The 24,532-nt window shown below is 55.9% G+C and overlaps 3 protein-coding genes across 16 annotated transcripts in view; 1 reads left to right on the top strand and 2 right to left on the bottom strand.

Annotated features, from left to right (window-relative positions):
• Window positions 1–4,630, bottom strand: part of PNPLA7 (patatin like domain 7, lysophospholipase) — a 70,817-nt gene extending 66,187 nt beyond the window's left edge. For 3 of the 7 annotated variants that reach the window (XM_039461399.2, XM_039461398.2, XM_074394416.1), the window contains exons 1-4: window positions 4,057–4,630; window positions 2,138–2,212; window positions 1,891–1,978; window positions 1,442–1,521 (exon numbers count right to left, since the gene is read on the bottom strand). In XM_039461399.2, coding sequence (XP_039317333.2) covers window positions 1,442–1,521; window positions 1,891–1,978; window positions 2,138–2,212; window positions 4,057–4,086 — 273 coding nt within the window. In that variant the 5' untranslated portion in view covers window positions 4,087–4,630. Of the gene's footprint in view, window positions 1–1,441; window positions 1,522–1,890; window positions 1,979–2,137; window positions 2,213–4,056 lie in introns of those variants that run through there. The other 4 variants (XM_074394415.1, XM_039461397.2, XM_074394417.1 and 1 more) reach the window with 4 other exon arrangements.
• Window positions 4,631–5,697: 1,067 nt separating this feature from the next.
• MRPL41 (mitochondrial ribosomal protein L41) lies at window positions 5,698–6,475 on the top strand. The gene is made up of 2 exons (XM_039461396.2): window positions 5,698–5,901; window positions 5,997–6,475. Exon 2 carries the CDS (start codon window positions 6,005–6,007, stop codon window positions 6,416–6,418), a length of 414 nt encoding a protein of 137 aa, XP_039317330.1. The 5' UTR covers window positions 5,698–5,901; window positions 5,997–6,004; the 3' UTR covers window positions 6,419–6,475.
• Window positions 6,476–9,028: 2,553 nt separating this feature from the next.
• DPH7 (diphthamide biosynthesis 7) lies at window positions 9,029–24,331 on the bottom strand. Of its 8 annotated transcripts, none has more exons than XM_039461444.2 (9): window positions 24,016–24,330; window positions 22,921–23,054; window positions 21,524–21,611; window positions 20,209–20,303; window positions 19,648–19,820; window positions 15,518–15,587; window positions 15,275–15,340; window positions 14,858–15,030; window positions 9,029–10,160 (listed from the first exon to the last, which is right to left on the bottom strand). In XM_039461444.2, the coding sequence occupies exons 1-9, from the start codon at window positions 24,163–24,165 to the stop codon at window positions 9,766–9,768; spliced, it is 1,344 nt and encodes a 447-aa protein (XP_039317378.1). In that variant the 5' UTR covers window positions 24,166–24,330; the 3' UTR covers window positions 9,029–9,765. The 8 variants fall into 8 exon arrangements, with proteins under 8 accessions (XP_039317378.1, XP_039317377.1, XP_074250515.1 ...); XM_039461443.2 differs by lacking the exon at window positions 24,016–24,330 and adding an exon at window positions 23,887–23,984; XM_074394414.1 differs by lacking the exon at window positions 24,016–24,330 and adding an exon at window positions 23,445–23,862.
• Window positions 24,332–24,532: the final 201 nt, after the last annotated feature.

The following is a 24,532-nucleotide window of genomic DNA, read 5'->3' as shown; positions in this document are numbered from 1 at the left end:
TGAAACTCCGTCTCAAAAAAAAAAAAAAAAAAAAAAAATACAATAATTAGCTGGGCGTGGTGGTACACGCCTGTAGTCCCAGCTACTCAGGAAGCTGAGGCAGGAGAATCACTTAAACCCAGGAGGCAGAGGTTGCAGTGAGCTGACATCACACCACTGCACTCCAGCCTGGCAACAGAGACTCCATCTCAAAAAAAAAAAAATCCACCACTGTCCCCACCAACCTTCTAACCCTCACTTCCCCTCTGACCCGGGGCCACTGCCCACTCTGTCCCCTCTCTGGAATAGTCTCTTCCCTTGTCCAGGCAGTGCCCGCCTGACTGACCAGAACAGCAGAGGCCTGGGTCCTACCCTGCACACTGACAGGCCACCTCGCTGCGGCACCACTGCCTGCTGCCCTCGGTCCAGAGCCATGGCCTCGCCGCACCTTTCCTCTAGGCCCTCCGCTTCCCTGTCCCCTGCAGGGCCACTGGGTCATGGCCGACACTCAACAGACCACCTCAACTCTGCTCCCAGCTGCCTAAACCTGTCCCAGCCCCAGCCCCCGGCAGCCCTAACTCACCTGCCCTCTCCCAGCACTTACCACCGATGAGAAGACACACACCACAGACGGATACCCACATCCCTCCCCTCTTGAGTTTTTCAAGTTTTCTATGAAGAACGCAAATTAGTTGTGCAACCAGAGAAAGGTAACACAGACTGCTTTAAAGAGATCAGTCTGTGCGTTTTCTGTGACGCTTCTGGGTGTTCTGTTGAGCACTTCCTGGGTCCCTCAGGAGTGCAGGAAGGCAGCCAGGGGAGGCCTCCGACAGCCCAGTTGGCCAAAGACCAGGAAGGGTTAAACCAAGGCTGAACCACCCAGACACTGAAAGTGAGCCACACAGCTTTCAGCTTAGTGCAAACATGCCGGTAATCAGGGAACTTAGACCCTCAACTCCCAGGGGCTAGACTCTGTCCTCAGCCCAGTACCCCACAGCCTGGCAGAGACCCAAGCTCAGCACCAGAGTCAGGAGCCTCTGGCGGGGCACAAAGCCCTCTGCACCCACCGGCCCCCAGCGACGTTCCTAGGAAGTGGCTTTCCATTCGAATTTCTTGTTAAAATAAACCTCCGCTCTGGGGACGGACAGGACCTTCCCACCCCTCCGGCCCCTGTCCACCACAGACCTGCCCAGAGCTGCCCCTCCAGGTCAGATGGAGCTGATGTTTGAGAGGGTGAGGGGTATTTCTGGGTAAAACGTGTTGGGTTCAGCTGGAGGAAGCAGACACCATTCGGGATGATTTACACTGTTCCCCAAACCCTGAGCGTGGTGGCAGAGCTGTGGAGCCGGGGAGACGGCAGCACACACCAAGACCTGCCCGGACTTGGGGAGCCCACGGCAAGAGGGTCCCTCCCGCAGGGGCCTGCTCAGGGGAGCCGTGAACAGCCTGGGGTAGCACCTACCTTCCTCATGATCTTCCGGCCGTAAAACATCACTTTGTCTCTCTTCCGGAACCTGTACTGAGGAGTGGGCTGTGCCCGTCCTGCAGGGGAGCAGAGGGGCAGCTGAGGTAGGGCCTTGGCAGAGGCCGTGCAGGTGCCACAGTCGTATTCTCATCCTGGCCAGCACCGGGCCACACTCAGACAGCATGAGGGAACAGGGCCCGGGGGACAGGCTCGTCTCCAACAGAGGGGGACCCTCTCCGCTTCCCACTGAAGCCTTGCTCAGGACAGGACTCTGAACAGACTTGGCTTCCTGAACCCAGCGTGCTCAGCCTGAGCCCAGACAGGCCACTGGATTCTAGCCAAACCCACAGGGGCTTGAGGACTCCTCCCAGGAGCTCAAAGCACATCCCAAGACACCCATGCTTTCCCCCAAACCCCCAGGCCAGCGTCAGATCCAAGACACTCACGAAATCGACTAAGCCTTCTGAACATGAAAAGGATGACAACACCACCCAAGGCCAGGGCCAGGAGGGCTCCAACCGCAATCCCTGTCAGCTGCCGAGAGTAGAGACAGAGCCCCTGTCAGCGAGCCCTGAGCCTGCCCCTGCCCCAGCCGCAGGCCTGAGCAGGAATGAGCCAGGGGTTGAGGATGGGAAGAGGTGAAAAAAGGCCACGGCCCCCCGGGCTGGCCCCAGGGCAGCATGAGGTGATTACCATGGTGGATGGTGAACCTTCCTCTGTGAACTGCAGCCCCCACGAGTGTAGGGTGGTGCCCAGGCAGAAGCCACCCTGCAGCAGAGAACACGGGGTCAGGCGGGCATGAGCGGCCACAGCCAGGCCTCCCAGCCCAGACTTGCTCAGAGCAGCAGGGGAAGAGCTGGGAGTGAGGGGAGAAGTCACCAGCCCCAGAGACTTCCAGGAAGAAGTGACCTCGCCCAGGGTGCCGCGGCCCTCTGAGCCCCCTGCTATGAAGCACTCAGAGGGCAACCTGGCTTCCTTGGGACACAGCTGGCCAGGGCCGGCGGCCACCCTGGGCATCACTAACACATCACATGCTGCCGATGCAATCCTTGGGATGCAGGTCTCAGGGAGCAGGCCCAGCCACAGGGGAGGCCAAGGCCCCCTCTCAGCTCCAGGAGGAGCAGAGCTCAAGACCCCAATGAGCCATCTGGATTCTGAGAACATTCAACACCAGTTTACATGCCAAGCAAGGAGGCAGAGGCCAAGAAGTCTGTGTGCTGCTGTCTGTGGGGGAGGGGGGAACCAGACTTCTGAGCCCAGGTCTGTGGGAGGGAGGGAGGGAGGGAGGGAGGGAGGGAAGAGAGGGTGAGGGCAGGGTGGCAAGTGAGCAGCAGCAGAGGACGCTGATGGTTCCCCAAGAAGTCTCTCTCCATTCCTGCTGGGACCCACGCCTGCTGCCCAGCACCCAGGAACCGGATAGGACTTGTTCAGCCTGCAAGTTTCTACACAAGAGCCAAGGCCTAGCGGAGCGCGGTGGCTCACGCCTATAATCCCAGCACTTTGGGAGGCCAAGGCGGGTGGATCACAAGGTCAGGAGTTTGAGACCAGTCTGACCAACATAGTGAAACCAAACCCTGTCTCTACTAGAAATACAAAACATTAGCCAGGTGTGGTGGTGTGTGCCTGTAATCCCAGCTACTTGGGAGGCTGAGACAGGAGAATCCCGTGAACTCAGGAGGCAGAGGTTACAGTGAGCTGAGGTCACACCATTGCACTCCAGCCTGGGCAACAGTTCGAGACTCCGTCTCAAAAAAAAAAAAAAAGAAAAAAAAGACAAGAGCAAAGGCCTAAAGCAGCCCCACCCCCTGCCCACCTGCCCACCTGCTGTAGAGAGCCAGGACTCAGATAAGGCCATCTGTGCCAGAAAACCCAGGGAAGTCAGAAGGGCATTCAGAAACGCATTTCAAAGACACAATTCTGCACCAAGACAGAATGAGAATGTGCACAGAACTTGGTTCAGAAGGCTGGGTGCTTGTGCCTCAGGACAGGGGCACCCCTGCGCTCACTCTCAGTCAGGTGGGGTGCACAGAAGCACCTGAGACCACATCCTTCACTTAAGGACTCGAAGTGAGTCCCTCTGAGCTCAGCAACTGATTCTGAGCCAGGATCCGAGGAAGGCTCTCCCACGGTGGCCCAGGAGCCAGTCACACGCCCGCTCTCCCACGGCGGCCCAGGACCCAGTCACACCCTCGCTCTCCTGAGGGGGGGCATCTCGGCCTTTTCTAACTTTTCACTGCCGCTTTAATGGATCCAGTTTTCCAGTTTAGGAATAAAGGCCTTTGTGATGTGGCTACAGATGTTTGACTAAGAAAATGATTTTAAACAAAACCAGCAGGCAAAGTCCTAAGGGGAAACTGGAAGGAGCAATTGTGACCTTAGGGGAAGAAAAGATAAGGCCTCAGGCAGTGCCCATGGGCCACCACTAGCTAACAAGCCTGGTAGCTGTGATAGGCGGCAGAGAGGGGCCAGAACCACCACTCCCACCGTACTCAGGCTCCAAGAAGCCAAGGGCAAAAGAGCTCGGCAGAGAAGACGTCAAGAGGAGCCTTCTCTTGGTCCAGAAATGCCCCATAACTGGGAAGTCCAGCGATCCGGCCCCCTGACTTACGTACCTCTGGGCCGACATCTTTCTCTTCCTCCATGGCTAAAAACAGAACAGTCAGGGGTGAAGAGCAGACAGCCTGAGGAAAACTCAGGCTCACACCCAGACAGACAGCTGTGGTCTCAGACTTTTCCCTGGGTTCCTTTTCAAGTCAAATTATGTTTCACTGAAAGGAAAATCCTGCTGAAAAAGTCTGTTCTCCAGGAAGAGAAGCTGTCTTTTGAGAAGCGTCTGTCCTCTGGTCTGCCGAGCCACTTCCTTCCCTCTGTAAACAGCCCTCACGTGGCCATCCCGGAACTCAGAACTGCAGCCAGATGGGGCAGCTCCAAGCAGGTCAGCGGGAGCCGGGCCCAGTGCGGCTGGGATGTGAGCAGCCCGCTAGAGAAGCACCGCGGGAGGGGAGGTGCTGCTGGGGGTGGTGCGTGGATCGGGTGTGAGGGTGCACCTGGGTAGGGGTGCAGCCGGGGAGGAGGTGGATACGAGGTTTGTAAGTGCAGCTGGGAAGAGTGGATCAGGGTGTAGGGGTGCAGCTGGGATGGGGTTGGATCAGGGTGTGCGGACACCAAAGGGGAGGGGCATGCAGCTTGGGGGTGTGGAGTTGGGGAGGGGTAAATCCGGGATGTGGGTGCTGCTGGGGAGGGGGTGGATTGGAGGTGTAGGGGTGCAGTTAGGGAGGGTGTGGATCCTGGGTGTGAGGCTGGAGCCAGGGAGGGGTGAATTGGGGTGTGGGGGTACTGCTGGGGAAGGGATGAAACTGGGGAGAGGGTAAAGGTGAGGTGGGGGCAAATGGGGTGTGTGGGTGCAGCTGAGGAGGGGGTGGATCCAGGGTGTGAAGGTGGAGCTGGGGAGGGGGTGGATAGGGGAGTGGGAGTGCAGCTGGGGAAAAAGTGGGTCGGGGTGTGAGGGTGCAGCTGGGGAGGGAGTGGGTCGGGGTGTAGGGGTGGAGCTGGGGAGGGGGTGGATGGGGGTGTGGGGGTGCAGCTGGGGAGGGGGTGGATCCGGGGTGTGAGGGTGCAGCTGGGGAGGGAGTGGGTCGGGGTGTGGGGGTGCAGCTGGGGAGGGGGTGGGTCCGGGGTGTGGGGGTGCAGCTGGGGAGGGGGTGGGTCCGGGGTGTGGGAGTGCTGGTGGGGAGGGGGTGGATCCTGATGTGAGGGCGGACCTGGAGAGGGGGTCGATCCGGGGTGTGGGGGTACGGCTGGGGGTGACTCCCGCGTGGGCAGGTGGAAGGCCGCCTGCGAGGGTGACCGGGCCGGCGGGGTCAGCGCGCAAACCGGACATGCTGGGTCCCAAATTACTGATGAGTTTGGGGACCGCGAGGGTTCGAGTCCTCCCACACCACTGCCGGGCTGAGGTCCCGGGCTCTCCCCGCGCGGCTGCCGGCTCCGCTCGGAGGAGCTGTCTCCGGTCCAGCGCCCGCGTCCTCCGCGACCACCTGACGCCGCCTCAGGGCCTCAGGGGGACCGGGCTCCCGGGGCACCGCCGGCCACCAGGCGGACGAACCCCGGCAATGGCGGGTGATGGGGACGCCAGGGACCGCGGCGCTGAGGGCGGCCACTCACCCGGGAGCCGACGCCCCGCCCCGCCCCGCCCCGCCCCGCCCCGCCCTCCTCTTCCCGGGCTCCCGCGCCCCGCCCCGCGCCATCCCGCGGGCTCCTCGCATTGGCCGAGTTCCCCTGGCCACGCCTCCTCCCAGACTGAGGCCGCTTATTGGACGCGGCGACCGTGGCCAATGGGAGCCGCTCTTGCTGCGACGCGGCGGCCGGAAGCGGAGCGAGGTCGAAGCTGCGTCCGCGCCGGGTCGGTGCCGGAGCCGTTGCGGGGCCGCGTGGAGCGCGTGGGGGGGTCTCCGGTCCAGGTGGGTCTGTCGGGCTGGGGCGGGCGCCGCGCGCGGCCGGGGGCAGGGCCGGCCGGGTTCCCCGGGCCACGACTCCACGCCGTCTCCTCCCGCAGGGCGCGGCATGGGCGTCCTGGCCGCCGCGGCGCGCTGCCTGGTCCGGGGCGCGGACCGGATGAGCAAGTGGACGAGCAAGCGGGGCCCGCGGAGCTTCAGGGGCCGCAAGGGCCGGGGCGCCAAGTACACCGGCTTCCTCACGGCCGGCTGGAGGTTCGTGCAGGTCAAGGAGATGGTCCCGGAGTTCGTCGTCCCAGATCTGACCGGCTTCAAGCTCAAGCCCTACGTGAACTACCGCGCGCCTGCGGGCGAGGAGGCGCCACTCACGGCCGCGCAGCTCTTCAGCGAGGTCGTGGCGCCCGCCATCGAAGAGGACTTCAAGGACGGTACCTTCGACCCCGACAACCTGGAAAAGTACGGCTTCGAGCCTACGCAGGAGGGCAAGCTCTTCCAGCTGTACCCCAGGAACTTCCTGCGCTAGCGGGGGGCGGGGGGCGGCCTGCCTTCTCCCGTTTGTATTAAAGGCCTTTGCCAGCTCTGCAGTGTTTGTTTTTTGACCTCAGGTCATGGCAGAGTGTGCAACGGGACAGATGTCAGTGCGGAGACCTAGGCAGAGTTCTCATACGGACTCTGCGCGGTGTGACCCTCTTTGGAAGTCATCTTCCCAGCCAGAAGGTTCTGGGAACCTGCCAGGGGCAAGAACACATTACTCAGCTTGCAGGAGAAAGAATTTACAAGGCAGATTGTGCCAGATGACAACACTGCTGTCAGTTCATCCCCCGAATTACTCCCCAAGGAACAAAGAGCTAGAGATGGGGTCTCACTGTGCTGCCCAGACTGGTCTTGAACTCATGGGCTCAAGTGATCCTCCGCCTCCGCCTCCCAAAATGCTGGGATGACAGGTGTGAGCCATTGCGCGGCCTAGGAAGATTTGTCACAATATTATATTAGCATGTTGTGTTGTATCATCAGAAAATAAGAAAGGGATAAAAGTGCATGTATTTTGCTTCTAGTCACCTATGTATCATTAGTAAATGCTGAGGATTTGACAGGTAGTGGCCTGCATTTCAACCACAGTTCCTCGCAGAGAGGTGAGAGCCTTCACAGCAGGAGTTAGATGTAACACACACAGTTTGTTCCTGTAGGGTCCAGCCCTACAGGGTCATGGGGTGTCCCCAATCGCTGTGCTGAGGCGCAGGATCAGAGAAATAAAAGACAGGACACCAAAGGACAAAGAAAGTGCAGCTCGGCTCGAGGGGCACACCACTTACAAGCAGGGACAGGCGAGGTCCTGAACATGCAGGAGCATCTGTATTTATTGGGTATAGGTTGGGGGCAGGGTAGTGAGTGGGGTAATCTTAAGGATAGTGATAGGGTCAAGACAGCCATGTAAGCAGTAAACAAGGGGTCCACCCCCATTGGGTCACCTAGGCTAGGAAGTGGGCAGTGGGCAGCAAGGGGTCCACCCCCATTAGGTCGCCGAGGCAAGGAGGTGGGCCGTGCGCCCTGAAGGGGGTGCAGTGTGCCCCTAGCCTTATCTAGGGGCAGGCTACTTCAAAGGAACTCTGGGAGGATGCTTTGAGTCAGCACAGTAGTTAAAGAGCCGTCAGGGTACACAGCCACCTGCTGGCAGCTTCCAGTGATTCTATAGGAGGATGCTTTGAGTCAGTACACAGCAGCAGGGCTGCTGGGGCATACAGCCACCTAGGCGCGATTACACTGGAGGGGTTTTAAGCCCTCAGGTGCACAAGAACTGGACGCAAGGTACTGCAGCTCCTTTTCAGGAGGAGTGACTTGCTCCAAGCCTGCCATACAGCGGATATCTTTATGATACGGAACGCTGCCGCCTGGGCCAGCCTGCTGGGTAGCACATGCCCTTTCAGGCAGAGGCACTACCGCCTGGCCATAGATTCTTGTCCTGGTATAACTTTTTCCCTTAATTCATGCGCTGTATCATGTCTGCTCTAGACATTCCTCTGACTACAAACTAAGATATGATTATATATAAAAGGATTATATAGAAAGAAATAAGTCAGCAGTAAATTATTCTTCAGGCACTAATTGTGCCAGGGGTCTGCCTGGTTCTTCCTCAGTGCCCAAAAGGGGTATTGACCACATGTTCCCACACCTGGAGTCACCATCTGTCCAGTATTTGGGAGCTAATCCATGTGAGTGCTGCAATGAGTGTTCCCTACTGACTTCACATATATCAAACTGATGACCCCCAAAGCAACTCGGAACGCACACTCCCTTTTACTCATCTGCCCAGAGATCCAATACAGGTTGAGTGTCCTTGTCCAAAATGCCTGGGGCTGGGTGCAGTGTTTCACGCTTGTAATCCTAGCACTTTGGGAGACCATGGTGGGCAAATTACCTGAGGTCAGAAGCCTGGCCAACATGCTGAAAACTGTCTGTACTAAAAACAGAAAAACTAGCCACGCATGGTGGCACATGCCTGTAATCCCAGCTGCTTGGGAGGCTGAGGCAGGAGAATGACCTAATCCTGGGAGGTGGAGGTTGCATAGAGCCGAGATCAAGCCACTGCATTCCAGCCTGAGACCCTGGGCGGTGGGGGTGGGGGGAGGTTGGAACCAGAAATATTTTGGATTTCAGATTTTTTTTTTTTGAGACGGAGTTTCGCTGTTGTTACCCAGGCTGGAGTGCAATGGCGCGATCTTGGCTCACCGCAACCTCCGCCTCCTGGGTTCAGGCAATTCTCCTGCCTCAGCCTCCTGAGTAGCTGGGATTACAGGCACGCGCCACCCTGCCCAGCTAATTTTTTGTATTTTTAGTAGAGACGGGGTTTCACCTTGTTGCCCAGGATGGTCTCGATCTCTTGACCTCGTGATCCACCTGCCTCGGCCTCCCAAAGTGCTGGGATTACAGGCTTGAGCCATTGCGCCCGGCCTGGATTTCAGATTTTAGAATATTTGCCTGTACATGAGGTATCTTGAGGACGGGATACAAATCTTAAGATGAAATTCAATTTTGTTTCATATACACCTTATATACATAGCCTGAAGGTAGTTTTATACTATGTATTTTTAAGGCTAGTCAAGTGAAGCTGTGAGAGAAGGAACAAGTCTGTAACTGATTGTAATCAATTCCTTATACAATATTTTTATTATTTAATTTTTTAGAGATAAGCGTCATTGCTTTGTTGCCCCTGGCTCACTGCGGCCTCAACCTCCTTGGGCTCAACAATCCTCCCGCCTCAGCCTCCTGTGTCTGCACCACAGGCACATGTACCAAACCTGGCTAATTTTTTCTTTACTTTTTACAGAGACTGGGTCTTGCTAAGTTGTGCAGGCTGATCTTCAGGCCTCAAGCAGTCCTCCTGCCTCAGCCCCTCCCAAAGTGCTGGGATTACAGATCACTGTATTTTTAATAACATATGCAACCCGTCACGAGTTCCACTGTCGGATTTTCGGACTGGCTGTGCTCCATCTATACAAGCACTTCTGTGCCATGATGAAGCATTAATGTTTGCTTTAAACATATTATAGTCATGTTTTTCCAAAAATTTCATTTAATATAGTTTCTTCAACTAGTACAAAAGGCTGACAGTCAAAATCTGCCTGAGAAACTAGTAAATTTGCAAGCTGGGAACCCAGTCTCTTCCCCAGTCACTGCCAAAGAGAATCATCCCATCCATTTTCAGGGGCCCAGCAGAGGTTTATTTAAGAGAAGGCAACAGTTTTTCTGACTACCGTGTCACTTCCACCAGTGCAGTCACCTGCAGGGCTAGAGTAAGCATCTCCGACGTGGTGGTCCTGGCCATTCACTCACAGTCTCCCTCCTGTGGGAAGGGGCTTCATGAGCTCCAGCTCAGTTCCCCTCCCACTCCCAGAGGTGGAGCGCATGGTCATAGAAGGAGCAGGTGGCCAGGAGGCTGAAGGCTGAGTCTGCTGCTTCTGGGCTCTGGCCACAGTCACACGTGGCGGCTGCTGTAGCCTCCAGCCAGGTGCCGTTCTTCCTCATGTCCTCTGTGAGTGACTTCACTCCACAGCCCTCCCCATGGTTATCCTCCATGCATTCTCGACAGGGTCCTGGCAACTCGCTTGCACCCTTCAGGTCTGCTGTCTTGGTTCCCAGGTCGCTAGGACAGGGCCGTGAGGGGACCAGCTGCAGAGAATGGAAGCATAGCCAGGACCAGTCAGCTCCATACACCAGTGAGTTGGGCAGTGTGTGAGATGCCAGGACCGTCGCCTCCTGCTTCTCCTCTGGAGAGAGGGGAGAGAACCCAGGAAACGCAACATCACCCAGAGCCTCTCGCCATCCTGTCATGCCTAACGGAGACTCCACCAAGAACAACCCCTCACAGTTCAGCAAGTGTTTACTGAGCAGCCGCTGTGTCATGCAAAGGAACCAGCAAGACTCGGGCAGATGGGTGGAGAAGAAACAGACCATCATCTCGCGGTGGACACGTGCCTGCGCCTCCAAGAGAAGCATCAGGCAGGGCCACAGAGCCACACTCAAGGCTGGCAATACGGCAAAAACCTGAGAGAGGCACAGACCCCAGTTAACACTCAAACCAAAGGACAAAGGAGTCAGCCAGCTGGGAAGGAAGGGGATGTCTCAGGAATGGGGAGAAAGTCCACAGCTCGCACGGAGAGCCACACACAGGCGGCCGTGGCACTGTCAGCGAGTGATGGCGTGGCTGGAGGGCCTGAAGCAAGCAGGGTACTGCGTGCCCTGTTTCAGAGTCTGGACCATGGCTTGGAAAGGAGCCACTGATAAGGTCAAGTGAGCAGTTTCTTTTCTTTTTTTTTTTTTTAAGACGGAGTTTCACTCTTGTTACCCAGGCTGGAGTGCAATGGCGCGATCTCGGCTCACCGCAACCTCCGCCTCCTGGGTTCAGGCAATTCTCCTGCCTCAGCCTCCTGGGTAGCTGGGATTACAGGCACACGCCACCATGCCCAGCTAATTTTTTGTATTTTTAGTAGAGACGGGGTTTCACCATGTTGACCTGGATGGTCTCGATCTCTTGACCTCGTGATCCATCCGCCTTGGCCTCCCAAAGTGCTGGGATTACAGGCTTGAGCCACCGCACCCGGCCTTTTTTTTTTTTTTTTTTTTTTTTTGAGACAGAGTCTCGCTCTTTTGCCAGGCTGGAGTGCAATGGCTCGATCTCAGCTCACTGCATGCAACCTCAGCTCCTGGGTTCAAGCGATTCTCATGCCTCAGCCTCCCAAGTAGCTGGGACTACAGGCGTGCGCCACCACACCCAGCTAGTTTTTATATTTTTAGTAGAGACAGGGTTTCACCATGTTGGCCAGGATGGTCTCGATCTCCTGACCTCGTGATCCGCCCGGCCTCAACCTCCCAGACTGGTGGGATTACAGGCGTGAGCCACTTTATAGAAATTGCTGTGGTAACTGTGAGGGCAGAGTGCGGCCCTGGCAAGAGGCCACAACCACCTCCTAGAGTGGACAGCAACAGACATCACAGCGAGAGAGAAAATGAGGGGGGCAGCCAAACCCAGACGGTCTGGCGTCTAGAAGGCAAGGCCAGGGCTGGCGGGGGCAGCCGCAGACAGAAGTGGAAGGTGAGCCAGGGGCTGCAAGGCTGGGTGGCCACTCGGGCTCTGAAAGGGCTGCCATCACTACCTCTGAAGTCTAGGGATTGATGCCAGCAGTGATGGGAATCAGAACCAGGGTTAAGTGCTGATGAAGAAGGGCTGAGGGCAGAACAGGACGGCACTGGATTACAAAATGTGCCAGGGCTGTCTGTACACCTGCCACAGGAGGCCCAACCCTGGGCCCAGGGCTTTGACTGGGCAGAGGCGGCCCCAAGGAGGAGTGAGATGCTGAATGAGAGACAGCCACGTGGGCCCTCGGACAGCACATGTGGAGCGACCCTTGGCAGAAAGCCCCTGGAGAGGCCGTCGTTACTGTCCCTGGGAGGTGGCATCACAGGGCAGGCAGGACCCTCACTAGTCTTTCATCCGGCAGTCACTCCACACGCCCGCTCCAGGCTAGGACCTCTTCTGCAGCTTTGGAAAAGGGAACACGGCAGAGTCTATGCTCTCGGAGAGCCACAGCGAGGAGAGAGACAGTGAGTGGACCGAAGACTCCGGAGAGCCACAGCCGGGGAAAGACAGAGTGAGTGGACGGAAGACTCCGGAGAGCCACAGCCGGGGAAAGATACGGAGTGAGTGGACGGAAGACCCCGGAGAGCCACAGCCGGGGAAAGACAGAGAGAGAGTGGACGGAAGACCCCGGAGAGCCACAGCCCGGGAAAGACAGAGAGTGAATGGACGGAAGACTCCGGAGAGCCACAGCCCAGGAAAGACAGAGAGTGAATGGACTGAAGACCCCGGAGAGCCACAGCCAGGAAAAGACAGCGAATGAGTGGACGGAAGACCCCTGAGAGCCACAGCCGGGGAAAGACAGCGAATGAATGGACGGAAGACCCCGGAGAGCCACAGCCGGGGAAAGACAGCGAATGAGTGGACGGAAGACCCCGGAGAGCCACAGCTGGGGAAAGACAGAGAGTGAATGGACGGAAGACTCCGAGAGCCACAGCCCGGGAAAGACAGAGAGTGAATGGATGGAAGACTCCGGTGAGCCACAGCGGGGAGAGAATGAGTGGACGGAAGACCCCGGAGAGCCACGGCCGGGGAAAGACAGAGAGTGAATGGACGGAAGACTCCGGAGAGCCACAGCCAGGGAAAGACAGCGAATGAGTGGACACAAGACACTGTTGAGATCCCAAAGAACGGAAGGCCCTTTCTGATAAGGAACAGGCCAACGTTCCCTCCATCTTTTTTTTTCAAGACAGGGTCTCACTCTGTGGCGCAGGCTGGAGTGCAGTGGTGCAATCATAGGTCACTCCAGCCTTGACCTCCCAGGCTCAACCCTCCTGCCTCAGCCTCCTGAATAGCTGGGACCATCATGCCAGGGTAGTTTTTTCTATATTTTGTGAACATGGGGTCTATGTTGTCCAGGCTAGTCTTGAACTGGGCTCAAGCAATCCTCCCACCCCTCCCAAAGTGCTGTGATTGCCAAGTGTGGGGCACTGCACCCATCCACTAATTTTTTTTTTTTTTTTTTAATTAAAGGTATAGGCCAGGTGCAGTGGCTCATGCCTGCAATTCCAGCATTTTGGGAGGCCGGGGTGGGTGGATCACATGAGGCCAGGAGTTTGAGAGCAGCCTGGGCAACAACATGGTGAAACCCCATCACTACTAAAAATACAAAAATTAGCTGGGCATGGTAGTGCATGCTTGTAGTCCCAGCTACTTGGGAGGCTGAGGCAGGAGAATCCTTTGAACCTGTGAGGCGGAGGCTGCAGCGAGCCAAGATCACCCCACTGCACTCCAGACTGGGTGACAGAGTGAGACTCCATCTCAAAAAAATAAATAAATAAAGTTCCGAAAAAGGCCAGCTGGGTGCAGTGGCTCACACCTGTAATCCCAGCACTTTTGGAGGCTGAGGTGGGTAGATGACCTGAGGTCGGGAGTTCGAGACCAGCCTGACCAACAACGGTGAAATGCCGTCTCTACTAAAAAAATACAAAAATTGGCCAGGCATGGTGGCAGGCACCTGTAATCCCAGCTACTTGGGAGGCTGAGGCAAAAATAAATAAATAAATAAAAACAACAAAAAACCGTGGGAAATTAGAAAATACACTGAGATGAATGAAAATAAGGATACAACCAAAATACATGGGCTGCAGCGAAAGCTGTGATCAGAGGAAAACGTATCCCTGTAAATACATACATTAAGAAAAAAAAAGTCCCGGCGCGGTGGCTCAAGCCTGTAATCCCAGCACTTTGGGAGGCCGAGGCGGGTGGATCACGAGGTCAAGAGATCGAGACCATCCTGGTCAACATGGTGAAACCCCGTCTCTACTAAAGATACAAAAAATTAGCTGGGCATGGTGGCACGTGCCTGTAATCCCAGCTACTCAGGAGGCTGAGGCAGGAGAATTGCCTGAACCCAGGAGGCGGAGGTTGCGGTGAGCCGAGATCGCGCCATTGCACTCCAGCCTGGGTAACAAGAGCGAAACTCCGTCTCTAAATAAATAAATAAATAAATAAATAAATAAATAAATAAAAATTAAAAAGACGAGATATATGAAGCACATTCACAGAACTAACAGAAGCAACAGGGAAGAGAGGCAGAAACCAACTACAGGTGCGGCAGAGAGAGGAACGCGATGTGGAAACCGAGTCCCCGAGGACGCTCCAGCGCAGAGAAGGAACGTGTGGCTCACCCACTGCTGTGGGGCTGGGAGGATGAGGTGATTTTGTGACTGATACTTTCTGGAGTGAGGGGACAGGGAAGGGGCGAGAGAGGAGAGATCAAGAGCTGAGAGTCAGGAGGGAAGAGGAGGTCCTGGAGGTTTGAGCAGAGAAAGGCAAATGTGAACCACTCTGACAGCAGGGGATTACTGCCTGGAGAAACGTTACAGATCACTGGGAACCCCAGAAACCTGCTGGAACAGAACGTGGACAGCTGATTCCAGTGGCTACACTCCCTGGCTCAGGCAGAAGCAGAGGTGTGTGTCCCCAGCAGAACAACACTGGGTTCTGCCCAGAGTGTGAGCACACAGGGACAGGAGACCACAGAGTCCCAGCTGACCCCAGCAGGAGAAGCGTGGGGGAGCACGGACAGGACAGTTATGGGAGTGACAGGTGGTAAGCCTCCAGGTCAGAGGTCCCAGTGGGGTCAGAGGTCTGCCCAAACGCAGGAGGCATCGGAATAACGGAGCTGGGAAACCAGGGAAAACTAGTTAGAGAACAGAGTTCTCAAAACAGAGATTCTGGAGCTGGGGCAGTTATGGATCACGACCAAGCCACGACCAGGGCGTGACCCTGGGAGTGTGTGAAAACTGAGGGAAGAGCCCAGCAGAGCAAGGGGGCAGGGAACTGGCGCCCAGCCCTGAGGCCCAGCAGCCACAGGTTCCCACTCACCCATTGCCTTTTGGCAGTTGAGGATCTTAAAGCCACTGTGCATGCAGGCAGCCAGAAGCAGGTGGTGGTGGAAAGGGTGCCACTTGATTCTCCATACCCCACCCTGCACGGGCGTGTCCGCCAACGGCTGCTTCATGTTTCGTGTGTCCCACAGGAGGATGTGCTCGTCATAGCTGAAACCAATCAGCCACAGCGGGGATGCAGGGAAAGCCCAGGCTCAGGCTCACCTGTTCCACAAAGCCCCAGGTGGCAGAGAATGTCTCTCAGCCCCACTCAGCCCTCGAGGACAAGGTCCCCGTTCCCAAACCCAGATACCTGCAGTCTGGCAAAGCACTGGCAGGCGGAATACTGCAAAGGTGCCAGGAGGAATGGCAACAGAAGAGGCAAGAAGGGCCCATGGGCCTCCTGAGGACTCACCTTCCTGTGGCCAGGACGTGCTCCCGATGAGGGCTGCTCTGGATACTGCACACACCCATGGAGTGTCTGCAAGCAGAGGTGGTGCCTGAGCCAGTGCCCAGCATGTGGATGCACCAGGAAATGAGGACTGGTGTGGGCACCCAGGGAACAAGGGCTGGTGGGGTCACCTAGGGAATGGGAGGGCTGGTGTCAGGGAACGGGAGGGCTGGTGTGGGCACCAAGTGCTGGCCCTTGGATAGTGACCTCTTGCTGGTGAAGAGAAATCTGCCAGGTGCCCTGGTGTCCCAGCCCCTCAGGAGGCCATCGTCACCCCCTGTGTGGAGACAGAGAAGCGTCAGCATGACCAATGACAGGAAATGTCCTTCCTCAGCGAGGCCGTTGATGTTTGTGAGGAAGGTTCCCTGGGTGGCTTTAATGGGGGGTTCTTAGGTCGCCACCTCAACAGGAGAGCCCCAGAAACAACTCCCCAGGAATGTCATCGCTGCGCCCTAACTCTCTACAGACAATAAGCTGGGCCTTCAAGGAGGAGGGGAAAGACGGACGGGCTGCGCCGGCAGGAACAGAAGAGAGGAAATGGAAACTGAAGGGCATTAGGCACCAGCAACCATCACACACAGGGCATTACCAGTCCCAGGGGCTAAACTGCCTTCTCTAAGGGCCCCAGCGATTAAAGCCCCAGCTTCCAAGAACAAGAGTTGCTAGATCAGAGCCCTGAACAGAAGCTGCACGCAGAGGCAGCATGCATGACTCCACACGATGCGCCTGAAGGAAGGTGCCCTCTGTCGCCTTAAAGCTGAGAGGGAGGTGCCCTCTGTCGCCTTAAAGCTGAGAGGGAGGTGCCCTCTGTCGCCTTAAAGCTGAGAGGGAGGTGCCCTCTGTCGCCTTAAAGCTGAGAGGGAGGTGCCCTCTGTCGCCTTAAAGCTGAGAGGGAGGTGCCCTCTGTCGCCTTAAAGCTGAGAGGGAGGTGCCCTCTGTCGCCTTAAAGCTGAGAGGGAGGTGCCCTCTGTCGCCATAAAGCTGAGAGGGAGGTGCCTCTGTCGCCTTAAAGCTGAGAGGGAGGTGCCCTCTGTCACCTTAAAGCACTTGCTTTAGGGGGACTAAAAGGATGGGGAGAAAAGAGGATTTGCTGCAGTGAACCACAATCCATCTTTGAAGAAAAGCGACACATAGAGTGAATGGTGGCACCCGAAGGAACAGAAGCTCAAGAGCAGGTCCCGAAAGAGTGAAGAAGAGCAGAAGGAAAATGTCTAGGTCTGACCATATCACTCACCCCCTCACCATCCAGCACCCACTATTCACCCACCTTCGACCCATCCCACCATCTATCCACCCCCCATACCACCCCACACGGTCCAAAAATCCACCATCCATCCAGCCACCATCCATCCATCTACCCGCCTTCCCACCCACCTTCCACCCAGCCCCACCGTCTACCCAACCCCCATCATCCATCCTCCCATTACCATCCAATGATCTACCATCCATCCAGCAAGCCAGCCATCCACCCAGCCACCATCCATCTGACGACCCACCATCCACCTACCCACCATCCATCCGATGACCCACCATCTATCCACCCAGCCGCCATCCACCCACCCACCATCCATCTGATGACCCACCATCCACCCATCCACCCACCATCCATCCGACGACCCACCATCCACCCAGCCACCATCCATCCGACGACCCACCATCCACCCAGCCACCATCCATCCGACGACCCACCATCCACCCAGCCACCATCCATCCGACGACCCACCATCCACCCACCCACCATCCATCCGACGACCCACCATCCGACGACCCACCATCCACCCAGCCACCATCCATCCGGCGATCCACGATCCATCCACCCACCACCCACCCACTCACCATCCGACGATCCACCATCCACCCACCCACCATCCATCCGACGACCCACCATCCACCTAGCCACCATCCATCCGACGACCCACCATCCACCCAGCCACCATCCATCCGACGACCCACCATCCACCCAGCCACCATCCATCCGACGACCCACCATCTACCCAGCCACCATCCATCCGACGACCCACCATCCACCCAGCCACCATCCATCCGACGACCCACCATCCACCCAGCCACCATCCATCCGACGACCCACCATCCACCCACCCACCATCCATCCGATGACCCACCATCCACCCAGCCACCATCCATCCGACGATCCACCACCCATTCACCCACCACCCACCCACCCACCATCCATCCGACGATCCACCATCCATCCACCCACCATCCATCCAACAATCCAGCATCCATCCATCCATCCAAACACAAAAATAAAAATAAACTTAAATAAAACTTAAAAAAGAGGCCGGGCGCGGTGGCTCAAGTCTGTAATCCCAGCACTTTGGGAGGCCGAGGCGGGTGGATCACGAGGTCAAGAGATCGAGACCATCCTGGTCAACATGGTGAAACCCCGTCTCTACTAAAAATACTAAAAATTAGCTGGGCATGGTGGCGTGTGCCTGTAATCCCAGCTACTCAGGAGGCTGAGGCAGGAGAATTGCCTGAAGCCAGGAGGTTGCGGTGAGCCGAGATCGCGCCATTGCACTCCAGCCTGGGTAACAAGAGCGAAACTCCGTCTAAAAAAAAAAAAAAAAAAAAAAAAAAAAAAAACTTAAAAAAGAAAGCAGGACTTTTGTCCGTGTTGTTTGCTAAAGTACTGAATTACCTAGAATATGGCTCGGTACATAGTATTTGTTGAAAGAGTGAATTAGTCCAAAACTATTAAATAATTGCCCTACCATATCTCTGCTCTGAATTAGCTCAAGGCAGAAGAACTAATCCAAGGACAGACCTCAAGAAATGAGATCTTTATGGGTCTCAAGTTCAAGGCTGTGGCAATGAGCAACACAAATAAGAACCCCGCCCTAGGCACATCCTCGTGCCTGGGACAAGCAGAGGCCAGGCCTGCCTGGGTGGAAAGGCGCTGCTCTGCATCAGTCTTTTAAGGACAAGACTGTAAGCTGAGCATGCCAGAAAAGCAGAGTTCACCCATGAAGGAGACATCCGTGATAAAGCCCTCAGATTAGGGGAATGTGGACTGTTTCAGGAAAAGGTGCCCAAGGGCAGAGGAGCCAAAATGAGGCTGGAAAGGCAGGCGTGGCCCAGACTCCACAGGCCTTGGGTAATCACATCAGTGTTATGGATTTCATCCTAAGCAAAACAGGAACCGTAAAGGGTTCTAACAATGAGTGAGATGCGATACATGTGTGTTTTTTTTTTTTTTTTTTTTTTTTTTGAGACGGAGTTTCGCTCTTGTTACCCAGGCTGGAGTGCAATGGCGCGATCTCGGCTCACCGCAACCTCCGCCTCCTGGGTTCAGGCAATTCTCCTGCCTCAGCCTCCTGAGTAGCTGGGATTACAGGCACGCACCACCATGCCCAGCTATTTTTTTTGTATTTTTAGTAGAGACGAGGTTTCACCATGTTGACCAAGATGGTCTCGATCTCTTGACCTTGTGATCCACCCGCCTCGGTCTCCCAAAGTGCTGGGATTACAGGCTTGAGCCACCGCGCCCGGCCACATGTGTGTTTTTAAACACTCACTCTGGCTACTGTGTGGAGGCTGGACTGGTCACAAATGAAGGCAGGGCCACCACTTACTGCTCTGTGGTAACAAACCATCCAGACGCGACAGTGGCCTGGAAGGTTAGCAGCAGGGAAGGGTCAGATCTTTTCTTCGGCTATTTGCAAATTCAGCAGCTCTTCTTTCTCCTCTCGAGAGACCAGCCCTTCCACCTGCCGTGAGTTCTCTCTCCCTGGGAAAGAGAAGCTGACCAAAGCCACCTCCTTCCTGGAATGTGAGCTTCTCACTCCCACATCGGCATGCCACAAATACAAACCATTCACAAGACCTGCAAAGGAATCTTACTTCTCTCATGCTTCCCTTTTTCTGGAAGATAAACTATATCCAAAAAAGGAGCAGACAAACCTGAAATCCAACATGGCGAAATCACTATTGTATCCACAGGTTATCAGACAAAAAGCACAGAACCTGGACTTCCAGGAAAGGCAGGAAGGGCCTGAGATCAAGCACATCACGGAGGCAGGACGGCTCTGCCCACAGGTGCCTGCTCCTCCAACACCCTGGCCAGCGCCACCCAGGACCCTGTACTGCCTGAGGCAAGCTACACTTTGCTCTCCAAAGCACAGCTAAGTGATGAGCACCAACTATAGTCTTTGTCCCAGAAAGTACATTCTCAAAAAAAAAAAAGTACACTTTCCATAAAAGGTCTTCAAGATCCCAGCACCACTGGAATCACAGCTGCAGCACAGGCCTCCCCACCGTGCACCCTCCCTCAGCAAGCCTTCCATCAGAGAGGAGACCAGTGGAGGAATACTGACCTGAATACACAATTTCTGTATGCCAGTAATTGAAAGCAGCAATCCAGGCCTCGAACTGATGTGCTTGCCATGAGCTCACTTTCTGCAGTCTGGACCCCGTCTCACTCACCATCAGCAGGTGCAGCTGTCCCATGGAGTCGCTGCTGATGATCCTCAAGGGCTGGTCCCTGGTCCTAGACACAGCGAACCAAGGGAGAAGCCCGGCTGAATATCATTCCTCAGCCTCTTCCGGTTCCCAAACAAGTCCTGGGGTGTGGACACGCCCCTTAAGGGACTTGCTGGCAAAGATCACAACCACTGCTGAGCTTGTCTTGACAAGCTTGTCAAGACAAGCTCAGCAGTGGTTGTGATCTAGTCTCTTTATCGGCTTCTCTAGATAAAAATACTATTGCTGTATAACTAAAATGGGGGAGCTTTTCTTAGATTAGGACTGGCAGTGATCATGTCAGGTCTCAGGAGCACAGTCGGGGCTGGCCAAAGGTGGCTGGAGCTCTCTAGAGTGAAAAGTGGAAGTGATCCTCAGAGAAAGGCTCATGGACCCTGCCCAAGCCTGGCCCTTACCTTCCAGTTTTCCCAGTGGACCAATCTAAGGACAAAGCCAGACACTGCTGCTCCAGGGCAAGGCTGGACAACGGCTCCAGCATGTGGCCGCTCTTCTACTGGAGAAGGAAGAACTCCATCAAAGGAAAGTAGCCCCCCAGAGCCCCCAGAAGACGTTTCCCCTCCTGCAGGGAAATCATGGTTCCCTCATTTCCTCCCCAAGTTGATGAAATGCATCAGTCCCTGACTCACACTTCCACCTAACCCTGAAACCCTGCCACGGGCCAGGCACCGAGAAGATGTGGGGACACTGGAGCCCACACTCCGCACACTTGGAGGAGGACTTTCCCACAGGCTTGATCCTGGGGCACGGTCTCCCACCCTTTCGCGCCCACCTGCTGTCCTTGCACTCCTAGATGCTATGAGACACCTGTACAGGCTCCAGACCACAGCGGCATGCACACTCCCCCACTCAGGCCTTCAGGGCGCTGCACACTCACCTCCCCAGACAGACAGTGGGGAAACTCCTCTGTTTCCACTTCAGAAGCTGCAAGTAGCCATGAGAGCATGGTTGCTCTTTCCACAGAGCTACATAAATTTCACTTCCTAAATAACCTGGCCCTGCTCCCAGGAGGCTGTTGCACCAAAGCCCTGCCTGGGTTCACGCCTCCTCTCTTGGGCCCACAGCTTTCCTGTGGCCACTCTTTCGCTCCTTTCTAAGACAGGGCAACTGCTCTGAGCTGCCTGAAGCAAGGGCCTTTCTACACAGGCCCTGGGTTGCCATGAACACAGGACTGGTCTGACCTGTGGCGCAGCCCCACCTACAGCATCTGCATCAGTGACGGCATGGTCTCGGGCTTTCAGGTCACCCCACTATGTGACATCCCCCCCCCCATAGCTATCAGATGAAGTCACTTTGCTAATGCATGGCTCAGGATCACTGTGAGAAACCCAGAAAAATTCACAGGACTCAAATGCTTTCCCAATAATCCGTGAGCAACACCATCTTTACACAGGACACTCACTGCTACTCTTAGCCCCAGCATCAATCCAAGAATGTCTGCCTAGGCTTTCCTTGGAGAACTTCCAGATCCACTAACAGGTGAATGGATCTGGAAGTTCAGCCCTTCTGCTGCTGACACGAGGTGACTTCCTCTTGTAGTTGGATGTAAAACCCAATACAACTTAAAAATAGACTCCATGCTATTGTAGAATGTTTACGTATGTTCAGCATTGTCACGAGGCTGTTCTAGAAAAACGTCTGTATCAGCACAGCCACCCCACCCACCCTCTATCCAGGTCCCTGCCACCCACAGCACAAGTACAAGTCGCTGACCTCAGATTCTGCCAGGCGGAGCAGCTGTACGGATCCACTCGCATCGGCCAAGCCCAGGAGGGCACGTCCAGCTACCGGGATGTGGCACCTGAGGGGAGGGACCACCGTGAGCACACTGATGTGCTCGGGGCACACCGTGCATCCGGCCATCACTTGTGCTTCACTTAACAACGGGGCTGCACTCCACGCAAACCCAGCCAGGACAGCCTACTACACACCTGGACTATACGGTGGGGGCCACTGCTCCTAGGCCACAAACCTTACAGCATGTTACTGTTACCTTAGAAAAGGTACAATAAGAATACGATATACGGCCGGGCACGGTGCTTCACGCCTGTAATCCCAGCACTTTGGGAGGCTGAGGCAGGTGGATCCCCTGAGATCAGAAGTTTGAGACCAGTCTGATCAACATAGTGAAACCTCATCTCTACTAAAAATACAAAATCAGCCAGGCGTGGTTGTGGGCGCACGTAATCTCAGCTACTCAGGAGGCTGAGGCAGGAGAATCACTTCAGCCTGAGGCGTGGAGGCTGCAGTGAGCCAAGAACATGCCATTGCACGCTAGCCTGGGCAACAAGAGCAAAACTCCTTCTCAAAAACAAACAAAACTAAGCAAAAAGTAACTGGGCGCAGTGGCAGACACCTGTAATCTCAGCTATTGGGAGAGGCTGAGGCAGGAGAACTTCTTGAACCCAGGAGGCAGAGGTTGCAGTGAGCCAAGATTGCGCCACTGCACTCCAGCCTGGTAACAGAGCAAGTCTCCATCTCAAAAAAAAAATAATAATAATTAAATAAATTTAAAAAAAATAAAAATCTGGCCGGGCGCGGTGGCTCAAGCCTGTAATCCCAGCACTTTGGGAGGCCGAGGTGGGTGGATCACGAGGTTAAGAGATCGAGACCATCCTGGTCAACATGGTGAAACCCCGTCTCTACTAAAAATACAAAAAAATTAGCTGGGCATGGTGGTGCGTGCCTGTAATCCCAGCTACTGAGGAGGCTGAGGCAGGAGAATTGCCTGAACCCAGGAAGTGGAGGTTGCAGTGAGCCGAGATGGCGCCATCGCACTCCAGCCTGGGTAACAAGAGTGAAACTCCGTCTCAAATAAATAAATAAATAAATAAATAAATAAATAAATCTCAGCTCCAAAACTCGGCTCGAGCCTACAATTGTGTTCTCAAACAAAAGATGCCGCAGCTTATGAAGTCAGAAAACTCCCACTGCTTCCCCAACTGGAACATGGCAAAAGAAATAAGCCCCGCATAAAGCACCGCCCGAGTGGGAGGCAGGCAGGACAGCGAAGAAACAATTCCAAAGTTGACACACAATCCGTCTCCTTGAAGGCTATCGGGCATCAGGCTCCCCTGATTAAGTGACAAGGGGGATTACCACAGTTGTACCATTTCATGTCCAGGACTGCAGAAGTATCTTTTCTTTGGACCTCGACCAGAGGGTGAGTAGAGTTGTTCTCCTTGAAACTGTACAGGAAGAGACGACCTAAACGGATCTGAGGCTCCTCAACTTCCATTCCACCCTACAAAAAACGCAGAGGTATTCTCTGATTAAGCCAAGACACCAAGGAACCCAAGCGATGGGAAAAAGGACCCAAGGAACTCAAAGGTTTGTGATGACTGACGGAGCGGAATTCTGCCTGGAAGGAGAGCCTCTGGTGTTCTGAGCTGGAGAAATGTCTATTTTCCTGTATATGACGAATGAGTAGGTGAACGAACGCTCCTGGACCCAGCAGAGAAGGCTCCTTCTAAACCGGCTGGGTAAGCACAGAACCCAGTTTGCCTGGCACAGCCCTGACCTGGGCCTGTTGTTCCAGCGCCCAGTTTGCATCCTAACACGCACCTTGCAGAAGTTAAGGTACAACTCCCACTTCCTCTGTACTGTACATCCCATCCCTCAGCCTGGGCCACACCTGCATACAGAAGACGTTCTGCTCCCAAACCCTGAAGCTGGCCGGGGGCGGGGCGCTGCCTGCGGGCCCAGCTGCTCTGGGTGACACAGCGAGACCTTGTCTCAAAAAAGAGCAATTTTTTTTTTTTTTTGAGACGGAGTTTCGCTCTTGTTACCCAGGCTGGAGTGCAATGGAGCGATCTCGGCTCACCGCAACCTCCGCCTCCTGGGTTCGGGCGGTTCTCCTGCCTCAGCCTCCTGAGTAGCTGGGATTACAGGCACGTGCCACCATGCCCAGCTAATTTTTTGTATTTTTAGTAGAGACGGGGTTTCACCATGTTGACCAGGACGGTCTCGATCTCGACCTCGTGATCCACCCGCCTCGGCCTCCCAAAGTGCTGAGATTACAGGCTTGAGCCACCGCGCCCGGCCAAAAAGAGCAATTTTTAAAAAGAGACTCTGACCCGAGTCCGACCTACGTCCCGGCCACAGCGCCAGCACGCCCTCTTCGTCCCCGCGCGACCCCGCGCGCCGTTCAGCCTCCACCGCGGGGCCGCCCCGCCCCCCTACCCTCCCAGCCGCGGCGTGCGCACCTGGCTCCCGGGGCCGGCCGGCCCGCCCGCGCGCCGCAGCTGGTAGGTTCCGCACGCCAGCAGGTGCCTGAGGCCTCGCAGCGGGCACCACTCCACCGCGTCCGCGGTCAGCTCGGTGTCCACCGTCTGCAGGGCGCAGGCGCCCGTCATCCGGCCGGCGGCAGAGGCGGGTCGGCGGGGCCGGCCCGAGTGCGGCGCGGGGCGGCGAAGCCGGGGCCGGCGGCACCAACGCGGAGACCCCGGGACACTGTCAGCGCGCGCAGCCTCTCCCTCGAGTCCCCGCAGCTGCCTCTCGGGATTCCTTCCGGCGCGCCGGGGCGGGACATCCGGGCGGGCGTTGGCCGCCGTGGACGCCCCCTGTCGGCCGGCGGACCGTGGCGCGCTCCCCGCGGGCCCGTTGAGGCCGAAGTTCGGGACGCCCCTCCTCTGCAGAGCGGGTTCGGAGACGGCACGTTCCAGACAGGGCCGCGGGTTTGAAGCCGCCTTTGAAAAAATTCCGTCAAAGGAGGAAACCCCA

Source organism: Saimiri boliviensis, chromosome 2 (assembly GCF_048565385.1).
Source record: "Saimiri boliviensis isolate mSaiBol1 chromosome 2, mSaiBol1.pri, whole genome shotgun sequence".
NCBI lineage: Eukaryota > Metazoa > Chordata > Mammalia > Primates > Cebidae > Saimiri > Saimiri boliviensis.
The sequence above is the reverse complement of the archived record's forward strand: the minus strand, read 5'-3'. Positions and strand labels throughout refer to the sequence as shown.